Source organism: Labeo rohita, chromosome 12 (assembly GCF_022985175.1).
Source record: "Labeo rohita strain BAU-BD-2019 chromosome 12, IGBB_LRoh.1.0, whole genome shotgun sequence".
Classification (NCBI taxonomy): domain Eukaryota; kingdom Metazoa; phylum Chordata; class Actinopteri; order Cypriniformes; family Cyprinidae; genus Labeo; species Labeo rohita.
The window spans coordinates 14,023,210-14,050,133 of record NC_066880.1 but is presented as its reverse complement, the minus strand read 5'-3'; the positions used below and the strand labels follow the sequence as shown (position 1 = coordinate 14,050,133).

General features: G+C 35.8%; 1 protein-coding gene across 7 annotated transcripts in view; it reads right to left on the bottom strand.

Annotated features, from left to right (window-relative positions):
* The window catches only part of usp54b (ubiquitin specific peptidase 54b), a 144,730-nt gene that overhangs the window by 96,619 nt on the left and 21,187 nt on the right, over nt 1-26,924 (bottom strand). For 6 of the 7 annotated variants that reach the window (XM_051123922.1, XM_051123926.1, XM_051123921.1 and 3 more), the window contains exons 2-3: nt 17,226-17,391; nt 1,798-2,465 (exon numbers count right to left, since the gene is read on the bottom strand). In XM_051123922.1, coding sequence (XP_050979879.1) covers nt 1,798-1,944 — 147 coding nt within the window. In that variant the 5' untranslated portion in view covers nt 1,945-2,465; nt 17,226-17,391. The remainder of the gene's footprint in view (nt 1-1,797; nt 2,466-17,225; nt 17,392-26,924) is intronic. The other variant, XM_051123920.1, reaches the window with a different exon arrangement.

Genomic DNA, 26,924 nt, shown 5'->3' with positions numbered 1-26,924 from the left:
CTGCTAAACTGGGACCGGCAGAGACCAACAGTGACATCAGATACGGCAGCATGAAAAAGATAGAATGGAAGAGAGAGAAACAGAGAGAAATCCATAACACTCTGAATGAACTCTACAGCCATCCCAGAATACTAAATACTGCTTCAACTGCGCTACAACTTTTCTGTGAGCGATCACATTTGTTCGGAGCTGCTGACAAGGTCTAAGAAAGAACTTTTGGCCAGGACTATCAAAACTGAAATAATTGCCAGTCATGAAATCAACTTGTGCAGTATTTTAATGATATGTACAGTTGAGGTCAAAAGTTTACATACACCTCACAGAATCTGCAAAATGTTAATTATTTTAGCAAAATAAGAGGGATCATCCCAAGGTCCTATATGTGAAAAGATGGATCTCAAAATTATACAGTCATTGTTGGACAGGGTTCAAATACAGAAAAATGCTGAAAAACCAAAGAATTTGTGGGAACTGAAAGATTTTTCTAAAGAACAGCAGGCATTTTAACTGTTCAGGACAAACAAGGGACTCACAAACAACTATCACTAAGCAAAAAAATAAAATTCAGGTAACACCACAGTATTAAGAATCAAGCCTATGTAAACTTTTGAATGGGGTAATTTTTATAAATTCAGCTATTATTTTCTATATGTAAACGTATTTTATGTGATATATCTTATTCAGGTCAGTACAACTTTAAAAAATAACATGTATTTTATATGATCCCTATTATTTTAGTAAAGTAATCAACATTTTGCAGATTCTCCAAGGTGTATGTAAACTTTTGACCTCAATAGCATATATTTGTCCTTTTGACAATGGTATTAGTTTTACTTGAATATTTGTGACAAACAGCACAACACTGCGTTGCTTGTAGCATCATACAAAATTACCCAGTCACTCCATGAAGTTTAAAGACACATTGTGATTTTTTTTTTAAAGTTTGGGATCAGTTAGATTTTGTATTGTTTTTGAAAGAAGTCTTTATGCTTACCAATGCTGTGTTTATTTGATCAAAATACAGAAAAAACTGTAATATTGTGAAATATTATTGAATTTTAAATAACTGTTTTCTCTTTCAAAATACAAAGCCAAATTTTCAGCATCGTTACTACAGTCATCAGTGTCACATGATCCTTCAGAAATCAATATAATATGCTGATGTGCTGCTTAATATACACATATATATATATATATATATATATATAATTTTTTTTTAATTTGGAAACTGTGATACCTTTTTCACTTTTCTTTGATTAATAAAATAAAAAAAAATAAATAAATAAATAAAAAGAACAGCATTTATTTAACACATTCTTTCTGAGTAAAAATATTATTTTACTTCCAAAAAAAAAAAAGAAAAGAAAAAATTTACAGACCCCAAAATTTTGAACGGTAATATATATAAAATTAGCACAACAGTGACTTTTTAATTACTTCTTTTAGAAAAAAAAGACACATGTAGCCAATAAATATCTACACTTGTCAATATTAAGCCAATAAAATATTTTTATAGTTTCATAATGTAAAAATATATATATATATATATATATATTTACTATAAAAATTTCAGTGACATTTCAGTGGTTTTTAATAAGTTTTTTTAATATTTTAAGGCCTGGAAATCAAAATTTGACTCCCTGCTATTTCCTGCTTGTCATTTATAATAAAGCTACAGGCCAACATTTTAATATACTCCTCAAAGTCATTTTTCACATGTTTGATCCTGTGTGCACAGCATCTGTAAAAGTAAGACGCATGACCATAATACCGATATAAAGCAAAATTCAGTCCTACCTGCAGCGCGCTGTTTAGGAAGCAGCTGTTCTGACCCGGCTCATTGCTCAGGCCTTTGCTGGGAGCGATGGAGGTCATGGTGCGTGGGGTAAACATCCCCTGCAGCCCGCTGCTGCCTGAAGCAAAGTAGTTCCGCTTCCACGACATGGGTCCAGCTCTGCTCCGCTCCCCCCTCCAATCACCACAAGAGCCGCGTCCTTCCCCAGCTAATCACGCTGGAGGAGGAGGGCATCCTGAACACGGTGCAGATGAGTGAGTGCGTGTGAATGCGAGAGAGAAAGAAAGAGAGCAGAGAGTGTCTGTGCTGGGCTGGTCTCTATGTTACTCCCATGGGAGAGGGTTTGGTCAGTGATTACAAAACAAAAATATAATGAAGGAATCTGCTGAGGTTTGATAACAGGTGTGAATACAAAAGTGATGTTTTCTCTCAAGGGTGGCCGAAGTTTCTCAGTAATGTCTGTCCGTCGTGACTAAACGGCTCCCAACACCTGAGGGGTCAAACGTAATGACTGGCCTGATTAGAAACCAGCTGTGTGACTGCTGCAGCGTTTGTTGGAGGAAGTGTGGCTGTGGTCCGAGACACTGTCCTCACGTTGCAATCTCCACTTCCTATCCGCTGCCTGCTCTTCACTTCTGAACCTTCTGTGTTCTCTCTTAGCCCAGCTTATCTGAAAAATAAATAACAATTTACATTCAACAACATTCCTTTCATTTCTCAAACAAGAAGGCAGCAGCTGAGCTGGGGTGATACTACCTGCTGGTTTGTCTAGGGCTAAAAACATTATTGTTTTTGCACATTTATTTCAACTTTAAAAGGATAGTTCACACAGAAATTAAAATTCTGTTATTAATTACTCACCTTCATGTCGTTCTTATTATATACTTGTAGTTTTATAACATTAAGACTGAACCACTGATGTCACATGGACTATTTTAATGATGTTTTACCACCTTTCTGGGCCTTGAGCATGTCAGATGTGTTGCTGTCTATGCAGAAAGCTCTTGGATTTCATCAAAAATATCTTCATTTGTGTTTTGAAGACGAACAAAGCTCTTACAGGTTTGGAAGGGTGAGTAATTAATGACAGAATTTTCATTTTTGGGTGAACTATCCCTTCAAAAGTAAAACCCCATTTTTTTATGCATGTACACTACCAGACAAAAGTATTTGAACAGTAAGAAGTCTCTTCTGCTCACCAAGCCTGCATTTATATTGATCCAAAGTACAGCAAAAACAGTAACGTTTTGAAATATTTGTACTATAAAATAATTGTTTTCTATTTGAATATATTTAAACATGTAATTTATTCCTGTGATTTCAAAGCTGAATTTTTAGCATCATTACTTCACTCATATGATCCTTCAGAAATCATTCTAATATTCTGATTTGAATAAAAAAAAACATTTATTATGTTGAAAACAGCTGAGTAGAATTTTTTTTCAGGATTCCTTGATGAATAGAAAGCTTTTGATCAATTTAAAGCATCCTTACTAAATAAAAGTATTTATTTCTATCATTTCATACCCCATTAAAAAATAAATAATTAATATAAAAATTATACTGACTCCAAGCTTTTGAATGGTATACTGTATAATGTTACAAAAGTTTTCTTATTATTATTATTATTATTTCAGACAAATGCTGATCTTTGAATCTTTCTATTTATCAAAGAAACCTGAAAAATTGACTCAACTGTTTTAAATATTGATAATAATAATAAATATAGCTGCAGGCAGTGATTACTGGGATTCAATCGCTTTAAGGCATTTAAGGAAATATCGAAAAAGTCATTGTTTAGCAAGTCTATAACCACCTAAACAATGACTGAAAAAAGCATTTTTGGCAAAAACAGGTAATCTGCCACAGAAATACGATGTTTTTTAATGTTTATGACTGTTATAGCACCAGCTGTGGTCTGAACCCCTTAAAAACTGTTTAGAAACACCAGTCGCATGAGCGGGTTTCATGAAGTTTTGAGTTTTCCTTTAGGCTTTATAGGGTTTTGGGTAAATTTGGACAGGCCGCTTTTCTAAATGACCCCGTTATAGCTTCCCAAAGGGTAAATTTCAACATTTGGCCTAGACAGTCCAGAGAATTGTACTGCAGTGCTTTTTTCCAAATTGAGTGAAAAACCTAGGACTAGTTTGCAAAGGTTCTATCGTATGATATGAATATTGTGTGTATGTGCGAAAAACCTTGTGACACACAATCGTTTTTACGCCATTGTGCAATATAAATAAAAATGCAATATCGCCCCCCAGTGGCTGTTTTCTTTCAAATTTCTCTCAGACCATTGGGCCGTGAGTCGAACAGGGCCACCGAGTTTTATTCCGACTGGCCTCCGTTAACTTTGTCTAACAGGTGCTCAAACTTCATTGGCCAATGCCGGCCATGTTTTCTGTAATACGCAAATGTCCTTGTAGATGCTTGTGGCACTTCGGACCAAGACCGTGCACAGCAATTTTTATGTTGATACTGTAGGACAAATGGTTGTGCAATAACAGCAATTTTTATGTTTTTCCCCTCTTATAGCAAGTGGCCAAGCTCCACGATTTTTGTCCTGCGACCTCAGATTGAGCTCTTACATAAGTGTTCTGAATTTGGCAAAGATATCTCATTCCATTCAGGAGTTATAGGCATTTTATCAAAAGTGGCCCTGCCCCTTTTGAAGGATTTGGTGCCCCTTTGCTATGGTGAGTCGAAAATTTAGCTTTTACACGAATTTGAGTTTTGTCCGGGGTGAGCCAAGGATTCCAACGACATAAGACACTTGAGCCTGCAACTGATGGTTTAGGAGATATGAGCGATTTCATACTTTTGATTGCTGTAGCGCCCCCGTCAAGCTGATTGGGGCAAGCCTTGATCACCTTGTTGGCGGTGTGAGTACTAACATCCCTCCAAGTTTTAAGTTTTTATGCCTTACGGTTTGGTCTGCACGATCAGTTTTTACCAACTGCTGTGCTATTATATCAACTATGGTTTAGATTCAAAATCTCTACTGTTTAACAAATTTGGACCATCATTTGTTTCATCCCCTTGCCCTTTTGCTTTTTTCCAGCTAGGATGAAGTGAGTGAGAGAGGAAGGTATAGAGGGAGGGATGCAGGAGAGGAAAGACAGCAGCACTGCAGAGCTCTCCTGCCAGGTTGGAGGCAGCGACGTGCTGAGCAAATGTCCTATTCCCACTACTACATTAATATACGCCCACGTTCACACGCAAAACACACTCTGGCCACATGGTCCAGCCGGAGTGAGGCCCCGCAGTGTGTCCTGTTCTCCTGAGGCAGAGGCATGAAGAGGGATGTTCTGATGTGGAAGAACAGCGAGTGTGACAGACCTGAGGCAGGTGTTACATGGGGTCACGGAAAAACATCTTTCCTGCTCTTCTTAATCAGGGTCAGCTCTGTGTAAGCTAGGGATGCTCATGACTGCCTGCTGATCGATTTAATTACATTAGGACTTAAGCTGAACAATTTCAGCACAAATAAAGGTCACGTTTACTGCAAAACAATAACTATACAATAACCAACTAAAGAAGACAAGCCCTTTCATGTGTTCACCTAAACTTCCTGTTTGACTAGGAAATATGTCAACACAGGACAGAAAAATTGGCTTGTCAAACCAAGTCCAAGCTCATCTATCAGTCTTCCCTGTTATCCCACCTGAACATCATTTTGACCAATGTACACTGTATTTAAACTGTATTGTCTTTTATTGAATTAAATAGTAGCAAAAATGTTGAAAAATATATGCTTACACTGTATGTCCTTTATTGACTAATATAGCAAAAAATAAATGTTGAAAATGTATGCCCTTTATAGACTTAAATAGTAGCAAAAAAAAAAAAAAAAAAAAAAAAAAAAAAAAAAATAATAATAATAATAATATTTTATGTATATATATATATTTAGCAAAAAATATATATTTATATTTTATGTATATGGCTTAAATAGTATATATGTATATTTACTTGCACTGTATTTCCTTTATTGACTTAAATAGTAGCAAAAAATAACTTTTCAAAAATATTTATTTACATTTTATGTACTTTACTGGCTTAAATAGTAGCAATAAATAAATGTTAAAAAAATATTTACTTACACTGTATGTCCTTCATTGGCATAAATAGTAGCAAAAAATGTTCAAAAATATTTATTTACATTCTATGTGTTTTACTGACTTGAATCGTAGCAGAAAAATGTTCAGAAATATTTATTTATACTGTATTTCCTTTACTGACTTAAATGGTAGCAAAAAAAAGAAATGTTCAAAAATATGTATTTACATTCTGTGTTTTATTGACCTGAATAGTTGCAAAAATATTCAAAAATATTTATTTACACTGTACTTCCTTTACAGACTTAAGTAGTAGCAAAAAATATATTATTCAAAAATATTTATTTACACTGTATGTCCTTTATTTACTTAAACAGTAGCAAAAAAAATATTGTTCAAAAATATTTATTTACACTGTACTGTATGTTCATTTATTCACTTAAATAGTAGCAAAGAAAATCTTCAAAATATGATCCACAAAGTAATCTTTTAATGAAACAGATTTATTAAATCCATTCAGAAAATGTATTATGAGGACAACAATAATATTCAATTTATTAAACATTATTTGAAATATTTACATTTTAAAAATATTAAAAACATATTAATGATCCACCAAGTAATGTTTTAATTAGGAAAGAGTCATCTATATTTTCTACTCATATGTTAAGATGTTAAGAATAACAAATTAACAGGCAAAAGTCATAGTTAATGGTTTGTGACCAAAATTAATATACGAAAATATTTTTTTTATCATTTGTATACATGGAATTCAAATACCATGTGCAAGTTAGTCATAATTTATTTAGCAACACGCCAATGCTAATGAGTCCACTATGCAATTTATAGCATTACGGTTCATTTCAATTAAAATCAATTATGAGAATACCAGAAAAAAAAATCTATTTTTAGGTATGATAAAGCATGCTATGCTGCTTTACATGCATGCATGTGCGTCTTGTTTTGCATAAAACAGGTGTGAGAACTCATTCTCAGTGGGCGGCACTGCTGAAGTCGTTGAAGGAGTTATTCACGGGTGGGGTCATGTGACCTAAGGAGCACAGGGTACAACTGGGAGTGACGGGCTGCCATGACTACTGCACAGTCCACCCCCAGCCCCCATCCCAACCCCCGTCCCCGTCGATGCCCCGGCAGATACTGTCATACACTAGCTGGCACTGTGTAACCATTGCACCAGAGGGTTTATGCATTTACATAATGCACTGCAGAGCACAGCACAACACAGCCAACAATTACTGAGAAAGGGACAAAGAGAGAGAGCGAGTGAACTAATGAGAGAGAGAGGAAAGGGCCTCTCTGATTATCCAAATAAGCTTAGCCCAATATGGCATCCAATAACTCACATACACAAGACCAACAGCTCTGAAAAGGCCGCGTCCTCTGGAGCCGGCCGGATAGGGCCGTCTCATTAACACGGCAACAATCAGACACTCGGGAACCAATCGAGAGCCGCTATCAATCAGACCAGGTCAGGATGAACTATGGGAAGTAATCGCCTCCTGGCTAGTGTGTTAGTAAACACGTTACGTAACACTCTGGTGCACCGTGCGGCGACCGCAAAGCCCCGCCTCCATACCTCCCAGTTCTGCTGGCCACCAATCCCCCCCCAAACACACAAGCATCTCCCTAAATCCCCTTTTAATTCCGTTAAATGGCAGAGTTCCAGTGCCACACTGCCAGGATCCGCAGCCGTGGAGATACCTTGGCAAGCGCACAGAGGGCACTGGGATTCTACAAAGAGAGACAGGGAGAGAGATGGATGAGCGTGGAGCTTCTCATGATCCCTGATCGTCACCTCTTCTGGGCCTCCACAGAAACATCCCCAGGACTGTAGTTTACGCAGAGCAAACATGACTGTGGGGAAAGATTTTCATCAGGTTTCATTACTGTACAACAGTGAAACCTGTGCAGAAAGAGTGTTAGTGACTCAGAATTACTTTGAAGCTCTATCAAAAATGACATTACTCAGCCTTGTGTTCCAAAGCCGTAAGACCTTTGTTGATCTTCTGAACACAATTAAGATATTTTTGATTAAATCCGAGACCTTTCTGACCCTGCATAGACCACAACACCACTAACACGTTCAAATAAACAATTTTTTATTTTAAACTACGTTAAAATGTGATTTATTCCTGTAATAGCAAGAAATATGAACAGTTCTGCAATCATTTGTCCAGATTTCAATGTCACATGATCCTCAAGAAACATTTCGTCAGTGCTGAAACAATACTTTTGTGGAAATCATGATAGATGATGAAATAGATTAAATAGATTATTTTTGTCACTTTTGATTAATTTAAAGAGACAGTTCACTCAAAAATAAAAATTCTGTCATTTATCTTCAGAACACATAAGATATTTTTGATGAAATCTAAGAGCTTTCTTACCCTGCATAGACAGCAACATAACGGACACGTTCAAGGCCTAGAAAGATAGTAAGGACAGCGGATGTGTCATGGTACTCTCGTGAATGCACATTGAAGACTGACACGGAGAAGAAATTGTTGCATAAAGTCATTTTGGTTTTCTTTAAACACAAAACATTCTCGTAGCTTTATAAAATTAAGGTTGAACCACTGATGTCTCGTGGACTATATTAACGATGTCCTTACTACCTTTCTGGGCCTTGAATGTGTCAGTTGCGTTGCTGCCTATTCAGGGTCAGAAGGTTCTCGGATTTCATCAAAAATAACTTAAAGGATGTCATCAGATGCAAAGTTCGCTTTTTCATGTTGTTTGACCATTAATGTGCGTTGGCAGTGTATGTACACATCTACCCTATAATGATAAAAATGCATGCAGTGGTTTTTTATTAATCCGTTAAAATAATATGCAATTTTCCAAATCAAGTCACTCTCAGATGCCTGTCGGTGTGGCGTCACACGATAGTTGATTGACATGACCGTCTTACCACAGCTGTAATAGTCCGACCTAACAGTCGATGCCGGAGCAGGGATGTAAGTTACACAAGAATATCTACGACTGAGGTGTTGTGTGGCTGGATGTAATAATGAACATAGTGGTCGTCATTTACTCCCCAAATCTGACCCGCTAAAGATACAGTGGATTACATTTGTTTGTGAATAGAATGCACCTCCCAATCTACATATATCCGTCTATGTTCGCCCAAATCATTCATGATGCAGCTTCACTTACAGCAGAAGTAAGTACAAGGGTTTTTTTAATGAATCTTTGCAATCACCTAATCACCTTTCCTAATAACGTGCTAGTTAGCAAGTTTAGCGGCTAAATGTGGCTAAAGTAAACAGGCTCGTCACTCCACAGAGAGAAGAGAGGGGCGGGGCGAGCAGAGCTCATTTGCATTTAAAGCAACCTCGACCAGAACAGGATGATTTTTGCAGAGCTTATTTTGGCAAGGTAAAAAAAGGTGTTATTTACACTACCATTGAAAAATTTTAACCAAAGCATGTTATAGACTTCTCATTAAGGCCCTAAAAATCATATCAACTGACAGAATTTTCATTTTTGGGTAAATTATCCCTTTAAATCCCAAACATTTGAACTGTAGTGTATGGGTAAAAATCTTGAAACCTACTACGGAATAGTGAGGGTAAAACATGAATAGTGTGAAACAACTAAGCAACATAACCCAGGAAAATGTTTACTAAGAGTTTAAAAAGACCCAGAAAAAAATGAAAGAAATGCCACTACAGGAAAAATTCAGGAACACACACACACACATGAATTGAAGGTAGAGAGACTGTCTGATTCCCAGTCTTTGTCAGGATGACACAATGTAGGAGTGCAGCACTGCAGACTCTCACAAAAGCCCAAGCCATTAACAGAGGCTTTGTAGTGCTGCCACTGGAGACCAGACTCACTCATCCACAAACGCTCTCAGGAGCCCTAAAGAGCACATCGCCATTTACACTGTCATTCTAGTGACTGACTTAGACCATCATCTCTGTCAGAATCAACATTTAGTGCATTTATAGAGCTGCCAATTCAGTCCTTATGAACACATGAAGAGTCTTTGCAATTTCTTTTAGCAGTGATGTTCAATTTATAAATGAATCGATCTTTTAGTCAACTTTTTTAAATCAATCATTTGAAATGATTCACAAACCAGTCTGAACAATTCTTTTGTAAATCAGACTGAATCGGACAGCTCAAAGACCAAACTCAAAGTTTTGGACTCTTAATGATTTGGGTTAACAACTGAACTGACAACAGAGTTGTAATATTTAACTAAAATCATGTACCATGCGCGAGTCTTCAAACATTCAAAAACACTCCCGTTTGATTCGACCAATATCATATTTCCACAACATAAAGATGTAATTCAAAGTCTCTCGACAGGCGTCTGTGAACCCAGCTGCTAAATGGTCAATGATTCTTTCTTTCCATTCCAGAGAAAATGGAAGGCCATTCCACAACCAACCTCTGACTGAACTAAATGGAGAAAAAGCACAAGTTATCAACTCAGGCATGAGGAGTCATTTCTCTAGCTAGCACTAACGTAAAGGTAACGAATGAGAGATCAAATCTCTTTGAGGAAGAGTGCAATCAGTTGAAACTGAATCATCAGACCAAGGGCTGTACATTTCCTGAGCCTGGGTGCCGTACCGCAGGCGGAAACAGTCCTTCTGATGCCTGGAGCCTGCAGAAAGACTGACATCTGCCTGCACGTAGCTGCCGCGTCACCTCGCACCTCTCTCCGCCTCCCGCTGATAGGGTTTGCGTGACTGCAGCTCGCCAGACGCAGCAGGAGAGATACGCCGTGGAACTGTCAGGATGAATCCAGTACAATGTAATCCGGTGTCGTTCACTGCTCAGGGATCAACAATGGATTTTCTTCTGCTTGTCCAGCTGAGTCAGAATTTGAGTCACTATCTGCACTGCCAATATTTTCACTGGACTCACCACAAATAATGTATGAGCAAGGGAATAAAAGGAATTTATATTTTTCATGAACCTTTTACATGCTGGTTCAAAATGTTCTGAATCAATCTTCCAGCGTCACAGACATTCTGAATGACCTTGTCACATGACAGACAGGAGTACAGAGTGTAGATGATTTAATGGATTAGTCCACTCCTGAATTAAAATTTCCTGATAATTTAGTCACCCCCATGATATCCAAGATGGAAGTGTCTTTCTTTCTTCAGTTGAAAAAGAAATGAAGGTTTTTGAGGAGAACATTCCAGGATTTTTCTCCATATAGTGAACTTAAGTGGGGATCAACAGGTTATAGGTCCAAATTGCAGTTAAATGCAGGACTCCACCCAATCCCAGCCGAGGAATAAGGGTCTTATCTAGAAAAAACGATCGTCAGTTTTCAAAAAATTCATACAAATTTATAAACTTTTTATACACAAATACTCATCTTACGCTAGTTCTGCGTCCACGACTTTACATATTACGTAATCACATTGGAAAGGTCACGCATGGTTAATTCTTCATTTATTTTTATTATTTTTTCTCACCTTCTGTTTTATTGTTAACAAATTCTGTTTAAGCATGTCTAATTATTTGAATGCATAAAACAACTTAATTTATTAAAGTTATTTTTAAAATAAATTAAAATTTTCTGGTTATCAAATGAAGACATAAAATATTAATTTAATTGACCTTTTAATCAAAAGAAATCAAACAAACTTTATTTTTGGCAAACAAAGTTTTAACAATTTTAGTAATAATAGTAGTAGTAGTATTCTGTACATTCTACACAATACTAATATATGTGACCCTGGACCACAAAACCAGTCATAAGTAGCTTGGGTATATTTGCAGCAGTAGCCAAAAATACATTGTATGGGTCAAAGTTATTGATTTTTCTTTTCAAAAATCATTAGGATGTTAAGTAAAGATCATGTCCATTAAGATATTTAGTAAATTTCCTACCGTAAACTTTTTATTAGCTAAGAACTTTATTTGGACAACTTTAAAGGTGATTTTCTCAATAGTTAGATTTTTTTGCATCCTCAGATTCCAGATTTTTCAATAGTTGTATCTCAGTCAAATGTCCTATCCTAACAAACCATACATCAATGGAAGTCTTATTATTCAGCCTTCAGATGCTGTATAAATCTCAATTTCAGAAAATTGACCTATATGACTGGTTTTGTGGTACATACGTCTTCAAGTTAAACCAAACTTTTTTTTTTTGACGTGAATACCTTTACATTTCTGTGTGTATATGATATGACGATAGTTGCTATCAGAAAAAAAACGATAAAATGCTCATGAAGACACTTCACAGGAGTTTTGGAAATGTTGTTCATCTATTTATGTGCTCATTTGGCAAGACTTCAGTCTGTTTGTAGTTAACAAAACTGTGCATCTGCGCCATTAACATAGACACGCAGAACATGATTCTTATTTAAATAGTCTTTTTGCTTAATATTTACAGATACTAGTCCATATCGTGATTTGATTTGAGTGTAATGACCTGATTAATTCGTCCAAACTTTGACAAATTTAATGACATTTCGTGTTATATAGTAAATTCAGTTTTTATGACTGGATTCCGCAATTCCATTCGCGTTTTCAGCATCGCGGAAATCAATCTCATTTTCACTTCCAACTTCAAAATCGTCCAACATTGTTGTTGTTTTTTTTTGGATTTTCTTTGCACGTTCATTTTGTAAACACTGGGTCGGTACTTCCGCCTACGTCACGTGTGACATTTCCAACATGTCAAAGTAATGCGTCGAACTAGTGCAAGATGAGCATTTGTGCTTAAAAAGAATAATAATATAACCAATCGTTTCGCTAGACAAGACGCTTATGCTGCATTGACACTGCAATTTGGACCTTTAACCCATTAATTCCCATTGAAGTCCACTATATGGAGAAAAATCCTGGAATGTTTTCCTCCTTCGACTGAACAAAGAAAGACATGAACATCTTGGATGACTTGGGGGTCTTATCAAGAAATTTGAATTCTGAAGAGAACTAATCCTTTAAAGGTGTACAAGTTGAACTTTATCATTTTTAAAATATCACAAAAGCATTCACAAAATCAAGGTTTCAAGGCAACCGTGCTGAATGTGAGTACTTCCTAAAAAATGACTAAAATCCAAACAGTTACATTTGCAAGGTTTAAAAACACAAAACTGATAAAGATGTACTGGAGAATTGGTCCGATAGGGCTGCTGACAGTTTTGCCAAGTGGCCCACAGCTCTCTCAAACTGACCCCAGACCAGTGGTCAATCATTACTGTTGAGCCCTGCTAAGGAAACACCGGCAGGCTGCTGGAAGAAACTGTCGGCTGCAGCAGCAGTTTTCTTCTACTCATCGGCGGGACTCTCCTCTCCTCCGCTTGTTAAGGAGCCAGAACGATCTCTGATCCACAGAGGAGGCGTGGGCGAGAGGCGAGAGTGGCCGGCGGGTAAACCTAGACCAGCATGAACGCCGCCAGCACTGAGGAGTGTAGATGCCAGAGAAGCCGTTTCATTTCAAGGGACCCTTTAAAGGCTTTGTTGTCATTCAATTCAATTTTGCTGCGGTAAAGTGCGCTTCAGGGGATAAACACACACACCAAGAGCAAACACGAGCTCTTTTTCTTCACAATTTTGCCGTTTTCTCCTCTTTTTTCATCTAATCGTAAAGTATTCTTCCTTTTCACTTATTATGGCAGCAAACCAAAACAAAAATAGCACAAACATCTGCTGGTGGGGCTTTAAAGCTCGGCCGTTTAATTGTATTAGCTTGGCGTTAATATTTTTATGTAATCAGCGGCTCCTGTTGCGAATCCCATTTCAGCTACCGTCCCCCTGTGACAGCGGCGGGGCGGTATTAAACTTGCGGTCACCTCTTACCATCCAAGCACGACTATTTCGACTGTTCGGCTTCTCCGGGGAAAGAAAAATTAGCACCGACTTTCCTTCTCCTCTCCTTCAGAGACGCCACGTGAAAGCAGACACATTAAATAACGGAGCGCCCCCGTGTCGCCTCAGGACCAGGAACTTCAAAGAGGACACAAAAAAAAAAAAAAAAAACAAGGGATGATGGAGGGAAGCTGAAAAGAATAGTGAGGACTTTCGGCTAGGTCAATTTTACGGAACAGACAGAGAGCCTCTCAAAAAAAAATGCATTTTGGTACCGCTCACATAATAATCACTTCCTAACGGCACAAAGCAGGATAGAAAAGTGCTGCACTGTAGATACACACCATGTTCCACCACAGAGGAACTCCAGGATACAAGGAGACAAACTGTTCTCATAAAGAGCCTAAAGTGCAATAAGATCTACTCTAGTCATGTTACAGTCACACACTCGCAAACACACAAACAAACCGAATAAATAACCTCAGGAGAACAGATGGTTCCAAACCAGCTTTCGAACATCCCAAATAGAGATTGTCCTCAAAAGACAAACATAATCATCCTGAGCGATGGCATTCTTCCTCTTCATTTAGAGATATGGTAAGCCAGGATTTTGTTAAGTTGGCCAATGGTCAGCTGACTCAACAAAATGACTGATATTTGTGTGAGTGTATAATGGATGGGGGTCTGGATGAATCTAAAAAACAAGTCAAATGAACTGCCAAAGTTGCAAAAAGAAAAGTTATGAAAGCATAGGCTCAACTTTCAAGCTAAGAATAGGGTGGAGACAATATGGTGGTGAAGGAAAAAATGCAGTTTTGGCAAAGTGAACTGATCTGGACTTTGAAGGTGAGAGAAGGTGATACTGCCAAGACAATATTTTACGAAAGCACCATCAATATCAATACAAACATTGACTTTAACTTACATTTTACATTTAAAGGGATAGTTCACCCAAAAATGAAAATTCTGTCATTAACATATGACACCGAAGAGAAGAAATTGTTAAATAAAGTTGTTGTTTTTGTGCAAAAAAAGTATTCTCACAGCTTTATAACATTACGGTTGAACCACTGAAGTCACATGGACTATTTTAACAATGTCCTTACTACCTTTCTGGGCCTTAAACGTGGTAGTTGCATTACTGTCTATACAGAGTCAGAAAGCTCTTGGATTTCATTAAAAAATATCTTCATTTGTGTTTTAAAGATAAACAAAAATCTTACAGGTTTGGAACGAGTAATTAATAACAGAATATTCATGTTTGGGTAAACTATTCCTTTAATTTACCATTATGTATAATCTATTAATTTTCGTCAGATATATGTATATTTAAAAAATGTTATAAGCCATTAAAGGAGAAGGTCACTTCCAGAACAAAAATTTACAAATAATTTACTCACCCCGTTGTCATCCAAGATGTTTGTGTCTTTCTTTCTTCAGTCGATAAGAAATTATGTTTCTTAAAGAAAACATTCCTAAATTTTTCTCCTTATAGTGGACTTCAATGGTTGCCCCAAGTTTGAACTTTCAAAATGCAGCTTCAAATGGCTCTAAACGATCCCAGCCGAGGAAGAAGGGTCTTATCTAGCAAAATGATCAGTCATTTTCAAAACAAATTAACAATTTATATTTTTTTTAATCTTTTTTTACAAAACCTCTGATTCGCACTCACATGAAGCAAACTTTTCTTTTCGTTTTATTAATTCATCACCAGAGGACAAAGACACAAACGTTTCGGCTTTTTAACCTCAAACGTTCGTCCCGTCTAAGTCTGCGTGAACTGTTTTTTTGCCGTTCAATATGGACAATACTTTTTTCCCCAACTTTAAAATCGTCCTACATTGCTGCAGAAGTACCAGCCCAGTGTTTACAAAGTGAACATGCAAAGAAGATAAAATGTCCTTTACAAAAAAAAAATTACAGCGATGTAGGATGATTTTGATGTTGAATATGAAAATTGTATTGACCCGGATTACACAGACTACGCATGTGCATCGCAGAGACGAGACAAGACGAGCATTTGAGGTTAAAAAGTATATAAATTGTAAATTTGTTTAGAAAATGATTGATTGTTTCACTAGTAAAACCCTTCTTCCTTGGCTGGAATCGTTTCGAGTCATTTAAAGCTGCATTTAAACTGCATTTTGGAAGTTCACCACTGAACTCCACTATACGGAGAACATTCCTGAAAAGTTTTCCCTCAAGAAGCATAATTTCTTATCGACTGAAGAAAGAAAGACATGAACATCTTGGATGACAAGAGGGTGAGTAAACTATCTGTAAATTTTTGTTCTGAAAGTGAACGTCTTTAAGAAGTGTCAGGTGGACACAACCCAAAACCAGGCTTCATTGGGATGACTATTCTTAACTAGTCATTCGGAGAACTCACAGATTAGTAGTTTATATTGAAACCATGCCATTTCACACATGCCTAGTGTGTATGATGGTGCATACTAACATGAGATTGTATGTGTATGAGTCTCCTAACACTTTCTTTCGCCCCTGCTGTGTCCACAGAGAGTGTGATTACACTCCATTTTCTAGCCACGCTTCTATGTCCATCTAACAGTGACAAAAAACCCAGGGTGACACTGGCACACAGCAGGAGTGTGTGTGACGTCAGTGTGTGTGTATCTTGTAAAAGTTCTTGCAGGAAAAGTAAAAACCGCAAGCAGTGTTAACAATTCTGATAGTATGTGTGTGTGCGTGGCCTGTTCACACCAAGAATGATAACTATAAAGATGAAGATATAGTTCTAAAAATCATAGATACACTACCGTTCAAAAGTTTGGGGTCAGTAAGACTTGTAATAGTCTTTAAAGTAGTCTCTTATGCTCATCAAGGCTGCATTTATTTGATTAAAAAAAAAAAAAAAAAAAAAAAAAAAACAGTAATATTGCAAAATGTTTTTACAATATAAAATAATGTTTTTTATTTTAACATACTTTAAAATAGAATTTATTCCTGTGATGATTCCTGCCAAATATTTTTTGGAACCTGTAATTTTTTTTTTCAGGATTCTTTCATGAATAACAAGTTTAAAAAGTACAGTGTTTATTCAAAATATAAATATTTTATAACAAATGTAAATTATTTATTATTAACTTTTAATAAACTTTTAATTATTAACTTAATACATCCTTGGTGAATAAAAGTATTAATTTCTTAAAAAAAAAAAAAAAAAAAAAAAAAAAGAAACAATGAAAATGTACTGACCCCAAACTTTTGAACGGTAGTGTATATGTGTGTATATATAGTATAGTACAGTATGTATAGCTAGCTACATAAAACATACACATAATAAAAGTTTTGAGAAGATTTGTACACTGGGCAAATTAAACTCAAGGTCTGTGACTGGTAGAAACTGTATGTAACCTGAATATCATTGAATAGGCAAAAAGCAGCAGGAATTTGTCACACTCCGGAAAGATTATTTTTCCCATGAAGCATCTCTTTCTGCGGGCCTATCCCCCACAGGCAAAAAGGAGAACACATTGCATCTGCTTTAAAGCTGTATCAGACAAGAGAACGACTGTAGGAGAATAAGGACGAAATACCCGGCTATGAGTTACTGCAAAAAGGCCGCAGTGCTCTGATGAACTGCCAATCGGCTGGTACGATAAAGACTTCCACATGCATCTCTCCGCTCTGCGGAACCGCCTGATACTCCAGCATCCATCACTGAGGCTCGGCACCATCTGTGTTGTAGGGAGTGACCTGAATCTGAGCCAGAGAGATGGAGAAAGCCACGTTTAGGAAGGAACGCGGCACACGCAGAAGCAATGAAGCAGTCACGAAAGTCAAAGTGATGACGTCTTATGCTGTGGATTCCACTGATGGAGATTTCTGACGGATACTGGTGCAGTATGGAACGCAAATCTGATGTTTTTTTCTTAAGTAGGACAGATGGAATGTAATGTTTGGCATTAGTGTAAAAATGCCCATGAATATTCTTATCCAAACAAAAGCCTGAGCTAATCCAAGTCATTATCTGCTTTGGTGATAATCAGATTTGTAGCAAGCGATGATGACAAAACAAGTCTGAGAATGACAAACTCCTCAATGGATGCATTTGCATAGAAAGTTTTCCCTCTGAGGAGAAGTTCTGAAATGCACAAAGGCTTTTCAGAGGAGAAAAAGTCACATCAAACAAATCCTACACAAACACACTAGGCCTGTTGTGATTATTACATAATCGCCTGATCGTGATTATTTGATCTGATTATTCAAGATAACTGTGATGATCACAGTGCACAAATTAAATTATAAAGTGAATGTCAAAGTGTTAAAATCGTGACACAAAGTTGCTCTTCTTCTGATGTAACCTCCTCAGGGTTCTAAGAAGTGATGCACATGGCAATGCCACCATCACACTGTGCCCATCTGTGTGTGCACTTGCAAGTAAAAGAGCAAGAGGGATTCAAAGGAGGATAAACGAAGCTGCAGTCATGCATTTGAGCTTTAGACACTAAGGCTCGGTTCACGCTGCCCATGATTTATTCAAACTAAATCTTAAGGACTGCCTGTAAGTGATGAAATCTCACAGTGTAGTCAATATCCAGTACATCCACATAAGTTGCACTGGTAATGAATTAAGCATGCCATGTGAATCATGACTCTTTATGAGAGTAGCTGTCATTGCACACGATGGAAAAGCTGGCGACAACTGATTAAGCTTCTGCTTTTCAGACTACTAAAATAATAATAAAATAAATAAAATGGATACATGAAAAAAACTTAAGAGAATTTGTCTAAACAAGTTTCTCGAGGCTTCTGTGCAACTAAAAACAACATGAAACAACCTCTTAGTCGAGTAAAGCTCTGAAAAGCATGTAAATGCCACAATGAGTCTAAGCATCCTGAACAATGTTATGACTTTGTACAGCAAAAGGGCATTAACAGTGCTTCAGCTTTTGGGAATAATGGGCCCCTAAATATTTCTTGCTCCAAACAAGTCTTTATTCTCAACACTTTCGCATCTGTTGTAATGTAGTCAAATCATCTGTAAGTTTGTATGTGTAAAAAAATAAAAAGAAAAAAAAATAAACAGTAACACAATTCCTGTAGCTCAAACATCTAAGAAATAGTTCACCCGAAAATGAAAATTACCCCTTGATTTACTCACCTTCAAGCTATTCTAGGGATACAACTTTATTCTTCCAGATGAATGCGATCAGTTTTACATTAAAGAATGGCCTGGCTCTTTCAAGCTTTATAATGGCAGTGAATGGCTGTTGAGATTTTGAAGTTCAATAAAGTGAATCCATCCATCATAAAAAGAACTCCACATGGCTCCAGGGGGTTAATCAAGGCCTTCTGAAGTGAATCAATGTGTAAAGAACAATATCCGTATTCAAAACCGTACGCACGTTAATGTGAAATGACAATCGTACAAATGTGGTGACAAATTAGAAGTACAAAATGAGGATTTGTAAAGAAATATGTGGGAGGATTTCGATATAAGTTAAGAGGAGACTGGTTGGTGTGGCCGTTCCCACAATAGTTGATTGACATGAGCGTCTTACCTCAGACCTGCCTAAATCAGCTGTAACAGTCTGACGTCCATTGTTTCGATGCGGAGCAGGGATGTAAATTAGACGATAATATCTCTGATTGAGCGATTGAGGTGTTGTGTTGCTGGATGTAATAATAACAGTGGTCGTCATTTACTCCCGACATCTGAGCCGCTGAAGATGCAGTGGATTACATTTGTTTTTGAAGGGAATGCGCCTCCTGATCTACATATATCCGTCTATGTTCGCACGAATCATTCATTACCCAGCTTCACTTACAGCAGAAGTGAGTATAAGGTTTTTTTTTTATTAATCTTTGCGATTGCCTTTCCTAATAATGTGCTAGTTAGCAAGTTTAGCGGCTAAACGCGGCTAATGTAAACAATTGCATCTCTCCACAGAGAGAAGAGAGGGGCAGGCGAGCAGAGCTCATTTGCATTTAAAGCAGCCTCGACCAGAATGAGATGATTTTTGCAGAGTTGATTTTGACAAGGTAAAAAGGGTGTTGTTTTACACTACCATTGAGAATTTTTAACCAAAGTATATTATAGACTTTTCATTAAGACCCTGAAGAATCATATCAACTTGCGGAAAATGGGCATCCAATGACGCCTTTAAAAATGAAAAAGAATATAAATTTTTATTATTTTTAGAAAATGACCAATCGTTTCGCTAGATAAGACCTTTATTGGATGTTGAATGTTTTCCTCAAAAACCTTAACTTCTTTTTGACTGAAGAAAGAAAGACATGAACATCTTGGATGACACGGGATCGAGTAAATTACCAGGAAATTTTTATTTTGAAAATTAACAAAGGTCAACATTAAGGTCAGTTACTTCGCAACCGGGTTTTCCAGATTTACATGATCATGATTAAAGATCATGTTTCGTACATCTGTGTGTGGGATCCGGCTTGCGTAATGAATAAAACTGAATCGTTCTGTTTATCTCCTCTAAATGGCCCTGCACAGAGTCTGGGACGTGAGGGCTAAATTCGCAGATTCAGCACAGAAGAGGGAGCAGATCGCCAAGGTGCTGCTAATGCATATTGATGACTGTAGGTCTCTGAGGACCAAAGTGACTCAGCCTATGACTCACAAAAGAAGGCGTGGGCTTAAATTAAACTGACACTTCAGATGGACCAACAGCACGTCGTCACTGAGAACTTACGCAGAAGACCTTCATGTTCATTATCAGAGCTGACATGTAGGCAGAACATTACTTTGATTGTCGCTTTTTGGATGGAGGGGGCACTGGCACCAATAATGAGGTCTGATGTGCGTGATTATAGATAATACGCTTGAATTTGTTACTTCCATGCGTCCTGTCATTTTTTAAATCTACAGAATGACTCACAAGGAGGAGAGGAACAAATACGATGCCTGGAGCAACGCTGGCAAAAAATACAATAATACTCTGATTCTCTGCAATTTGCTTTCATCAAATTACATACCCACTCATAATTCAAATATGTTCTCTATTAGTTCTGGAGTCGGTAATGATATAAAGGCAGTGGCGAAACATAAGAGGAATGCTCTTTATAAGGAACTAGCTAATGCATTTTCAGTGCGAGAGGAGGAGAAGTAATCTTTTATTGATTGGGAGAGTGTGGCGGAGCTGGGCAGAGGAAGATTTACTGCTGGGCTGGGTTCATGAAAGGCCTTGGAGAGATCCAACAAAGAGCTCTAGCTGGATGAGGTGGCCCGTAAAGGGCCACACGTATAGCAAATAAATAAATAATGCCTTGTTAATGGTACAGCCTTCAACAATGTACACATGATGTAATATATATCCAAAACATTCAACTGATGCTCTTAGGGAGCCTGTATATTTCCATATTTTATTTTAATATATTTATATTTTACAAAGTACAAGTCTAAAAAATTTAGGTAAATATTGCAATATAAATATATATTTTTATCTATTTATTTTTATATTGAATTTATATTTACATGCCTACTTTTTATATTTGTAATATGTAGTTAAGCATTTCTGTTATAATAAAATTATTTTTCATTATTTAATCTTATGTCATTAAAGCAATTATGTTATGTAACGTTATTTACATTTTATTTTTAATATAAAAAAACTGTATTACTATTATTTAATAAACATATACATACACACATATACATTATGCGTATATATATATATATATATATATACACACACTCATATACACCTACATATATACATATATACACACAATATATACACAAATATATTTATATATATATATACACACACACATATATTGTTATAAAGCAATGTTGAACATATTTATATATACATATATATATAATATTATATTATATATTAATTTGTATTTTATATATATGTGTGTAATATATATTATATATTCATTTGTATTTATATATATATATATATATATATATATATATATATACAGTAGTGCGTATTTTATTTATTTAATATTATTATAATGTTACCTAAATATAATGTTATTTTTTTAAATATTATATATATATATATATATATATACACTGTGATATGAATAAACAGACATAACATCTTTTGATTAATTAAAATTTGTGCTGATTTATTTCTGAAACTAAACATTTTCATCTGCTTGGCAGTTTTGTTTTGTTTTTTTTTTTTAAAAAAGGACTTAATACTTACTAAATAATTGTTAGCTGTATTTTTAGCCCTAGTCATTTCCCCATATATTTTTAATATAAATGCACTAGTCCCAAGTATCACTGGCTTGAAAATCCAGCCTAATAATGTAATATCACAAGCGGAGGAGTAAAGAGCCTATCACTATTTAACAACGCAGCATAAATCTCAGCATATCACACTAAGCTGGCTGTGGGAGATATGGAAAAGCAGAGCCAGGGATCTCAATGAGTTAGCGCTCATACAATCAGAGAATAAACCCCTCAGCCCTGGGATTCCTTTGCCTAAACGACACGACATATCATTAAAAGCACGCTTTAGTTGATAATGGTCCATCCCTCCCACTTATCATCTCCTCAAAGGGACCTGATATGAACTCGGGTCTCCGAACCGAACAGAACTTAGATCATAATTTCTACTTCATGTAAATTCCTTCATTATCAAAAAAGCTCAAAGGCACAAATACGAAGAGAGACTAGCAGGGCTCCTTTTGATCACTTTTTTTTTTCATGAGCGATCTGTAGCGTCAGTCTCTCTGATCCAAACATTTATCTAAAACAGTCAGCATTAATTAAACTAAACACTTCTCAAAAACCATTGGCACACACTATCAAGTCATCAGAGAGAAAGAAAGAGAGATAACAGATTGTCCCTCACAAATATAAACGCAACAGCCACAGAAACGCTCAGAGCCAAGGTCACTGCCCTTGTAATCTGGTGATATGACAAACGGTGGACGATCTGAACACTCTAAAACCCTTTTAAGGCTGTACAACACAAAGGCCCCTCTAAAGATCAAAATCAAACTGTTTATCATGCAGTCCTGTTCCTTAAAGCCAATTCATCTGTTTTCTGATGGAGGATGGAAAAACAGACACAATGGTTGATGTTAAATGGTTTCGGTACAGGTCAGTGACACCGCAGAGACCGGCACAATGTGTGATTCATAGTGTGAAACAACAAGCGAGTGATGAGAAACAAAGATCTCCCTGTTGACCACACTGGGTTTTGCACGCATTCGAATGACCATTTCATGCCAGACCACATGAGGACAGACAGGGAGTAATTAAAGAACAAATTCAGAGAGATTTGCAGTCCTCGGCTTAATGTTTGTGTGCCAAGACAATCTTTTTTTAAATATTTCATTTTACATTTTAAATAAACTATTTTAAACAGTGCTGTCAAAATCATTTTTATTAAAGCGTGAATTAAACTGTGTCAGATCCGTGTCAGTTTCAGCAGTGGCAGCTCTTAAAGTAATAGCAGCCAAATAACCCAGCTGCTGTGATGTCTGTGAATCAAAGAACAAAAGAAAAAAAAAAGAGGAAATCAATAACTTTTGTAGCCTTAAGGATTTATCTATATTTAATTTAGCAATAAGTGTTTGAACTTTATTCAATTTCTGTGTATTTCCTACTTGCTGAAGGGCACAGGTAAAAACGGGTTTATGTGAAGATTGTTTTAAGTTAACTTAAATTAGAAGTTGTTATTTTTTTAAAGTCTAATAAATATTTAAATTGATAGCTCTCAATACTGTAATGTTGAACGGCTATAGTCAATGATTAAATATTAGGGGAAAATAAACAATTTTAATATTTTTTATCAGTGATACTCACCTTCAGTCATAAAAAAAATCTTTAGCAAATATGTGACCCTGGACCACAAAACCAGTCTTAAAAGAGAAGTCCACTTCCAGAACAACAATTTACAAATAATTTACTCACCCCTTGTCATCCAAGATGTTCATGTCTTTCTGTCTTTAGTCATGAAGAAATTATGTTTTATGAAATGGTCATTTATGGGCTTTAAATGGTCCCAGCCGAGGAAGAAGGGTCTTATCTACCAAATTGATCTGTCATTTGTTTTGGAAAATGAAAATTTATATACTTTTTAAGCACAAAAGCTTGTGTAGCACTAGCTCTGGGATGCGCGTCCACAACGTTACGTACTACTGAATCACGTCGAAAGGTCACGCGGAACGTAGGCAGAACTATAGACCCAGCGAACGTGCAAAGACTAAATAAGTCAAACGCTGTTTACAAACAAAAAGGCACAACAATGTCGGACGATTCTGAAGTTGTAGGAGAAAATAAGATGGAGTTTTTCGCCAAACTCTACCTTTTTGACCCGGAGTACACAGATTATGAACTTAAGACATGATTCGTAGCGTCGTGGACGTGCATCCCAGAGCCTGTGCTACACAAGCTTTTGTGCTTAAAAAGCATACAAATTTTTATTTTACGAAAAAATTACCGATTGTTTTGCTAGATAAGACCCTTCTTCCTCGGCTGGGATCATTTAGAGCCCTCTGAAGCTGCATTTAAACTACATTTTGGAAGTTCAAAATCGGGGCACCAATGAAGTCCATTATATGGAGAAAAATATGCATTGGATTAGTAATATGCATTGCTAAGAACTTCATTTGGACAACTTTAAAGGTGATTTGATTTTTTTGCACCCTCAGATTTCAGATTTTCAAATTAGTATCTCAGCCACATATTGTCCTATCCTAACAAACCACACATCAATAGAAAGCTTATTCATTCATGTATAAATCTCAAAAAAAATTGACCCCTATGAATGGTTTTGTGGTCCTGGGTCACAAATTAAAAATATACTGTTTTTATGTTGTTTCTACATTCATTTAAAGATCGAATGTGAAGTTGTTGCAACATAAAAGTAGATTTAAAATCTTGTTGTTGTTAAGTGTGATTAATTAGTTCATTTTTCTATTGATTATAGAGTTATTACAATTAACTAAAACTGAAACTAAAATTAAAACTATTTTTAAAACATTTCCGTTACTTGAATTAAAATATGTTAAGTATAATTAAATAAAATAATTAAACACAATTTCAGCTAGCTGCCAAGGCAAATGTTCTCATTTTTATTTAGTCTAACTTGATGTACAAAAATAACTAAAACTGAAATAAAAAGTAATTTAATAAAAAAAATCTATATCTATATCTCCATCTCTCTCCCCTCTCTCTCTCTCTCTCTCTCTCTATATATATATATATATAAATAGATAGACAGATAGATAGACAGACAGATAGACAGAGATATAGATATATAAGCAAACTACTAAAAATGACAAAAACAGACAACAAAATGAAACAAGAAAAATGAAAAAAATGAAAACAAAAACAAAAAATGACAACAAAAAATGAAAAAAGAAAATGTAAAAATAAAAACTGATTAAAAAAAACCTATAAAAACTATAATAATATCTCAGTGACATTAATATTACACTGGATCTATGTATTTACAGCCGGTCACATTGTGTTATGCTGATAATATTAATCAAAAATCATATAAATACATAATTATTATTTTAAACTAAAATAAAAATATTACTTTAAAGGGTTATTTAATCCAAAAATGAAAAGTCTGTCATTAACTATTCATCCTCATGTCGTCCCATACTGTAAGACCTTCGTTCATCTTCTGAACACAAATTTAGATATTTGATAAAAACCATGGTACTTAAACGTGCGTTGAAGACTGATGTGGAAGAGAAGAAATTGTTAAATAACATTATTTTACTTTTCTTTGCGCACAAAAAGTATTCTTGTAGCTTCATAAAATTATGGTTGAACCACTGATGTCACATGGACTATTTTACCACTGTTCTTACTACTTTTCTTGGCCTTGAACGTGTCATTTGCATTGTTGAAAGCTCTCAGATTTCATCAAAAATATTTTAATTTGTGTTATGAAGATGAACGAAGGTCTTACAGATTTGTAACAACATGTGGGTGAGTAATTAATGACAGAATTTTCATTGTTGGGTGAACTATCCCTTTAATATTGAATTTGTTAAATAAAGCAACAAGTTTACTAGCAATTCCATGGTATTAAATCTGGTTTCGACAATGGTATTGAATGCTGAAGTCATGGTATTTTAATAATAACAGTAGTGGATTTACAAAGAAATATACCAGTGCTAAAGTGGTAATGAGTTCCTTGGTAATGAGCAATTTCCAGATTAAATGTGTAATTCCTGTTGATGTGCATTAAAATGCAGGGCACCACAGGCAAGAGGGATCTTCTGAGAGCATTTGGAGCAGATCCAAATCTTAGGAGGCCATCTATCCCTCCGAACGCTCCTTTCATCCATCACCCAGCACTGCACTGCAGAGTGGCCTTCTGGGAGCACTCTCCTGATTTCTATCTCAGTGTCTCTGACAAACACCCGTCCCTCCCGACCTGCTCCTTCCATCCGGCTGGATGCTGGCCTCCATCCAGCAGTCAGGGTCTTAATGTGCGATACGCATGCACAAATAATTTAATGGGTATATTAGCAGAGACAAGCTGAGTCCAAAACATTTTGGTTGGTTGATCCATCAATGTCCCTCTTTTGCCGCGCGCCCACGGGAACAATTAGCCGTTAAATATGTACAAGCTTTAGGAGAGAGACAAAAAGAACTGCACTCTGGGAATTCCCAGGCCCAGACAGCAGATAATGTGTGTCAATACGTGACCTGTGATTAAAACGGAATGAGGTGAACAGGCAAGACGGTCTTTCCAAGGAAGACACCTAGAATGACAAGGGAAAATGGGATGCACATTTAAATCAGTATCATATTGGATTTATTTGGACATGCTCATTTCCCCAATGCACATTTACATTACCTTTGCTGTCATCTAATGCTTACGTGACGTTAACCTTAAAAAACACTAATTTATTAGCACTAATAAATAAAATAAAATAAAACACAATTAAATTAAATAAAATTGAATCATTTTTAAATAAAATAAAATGTATAAAACTATTATAAAATGCATAAGACTTTTTTTTATTTAATTTAACTTTTATTTTTAATGATAACATTAATGTCAATTATTCAATCATTTATTCTCATTATTAAAGAAAGTTATTTTTTAATAAAATGTTTAAATATAGTGTAATAAAATACAAATTATAACAATGTTATAAACTTTATAACTTTAACTTCAGTTTATTAATAATAACATTAATGTCAATATTTTTTATATATTTTCCTATTAACCAGAATAATCAGGGCATCCCTATTGAATTTACTAATCAACCATTACATTTATACATTTATTTAAATACATTTAATTTATTTACATTTCCTAAAA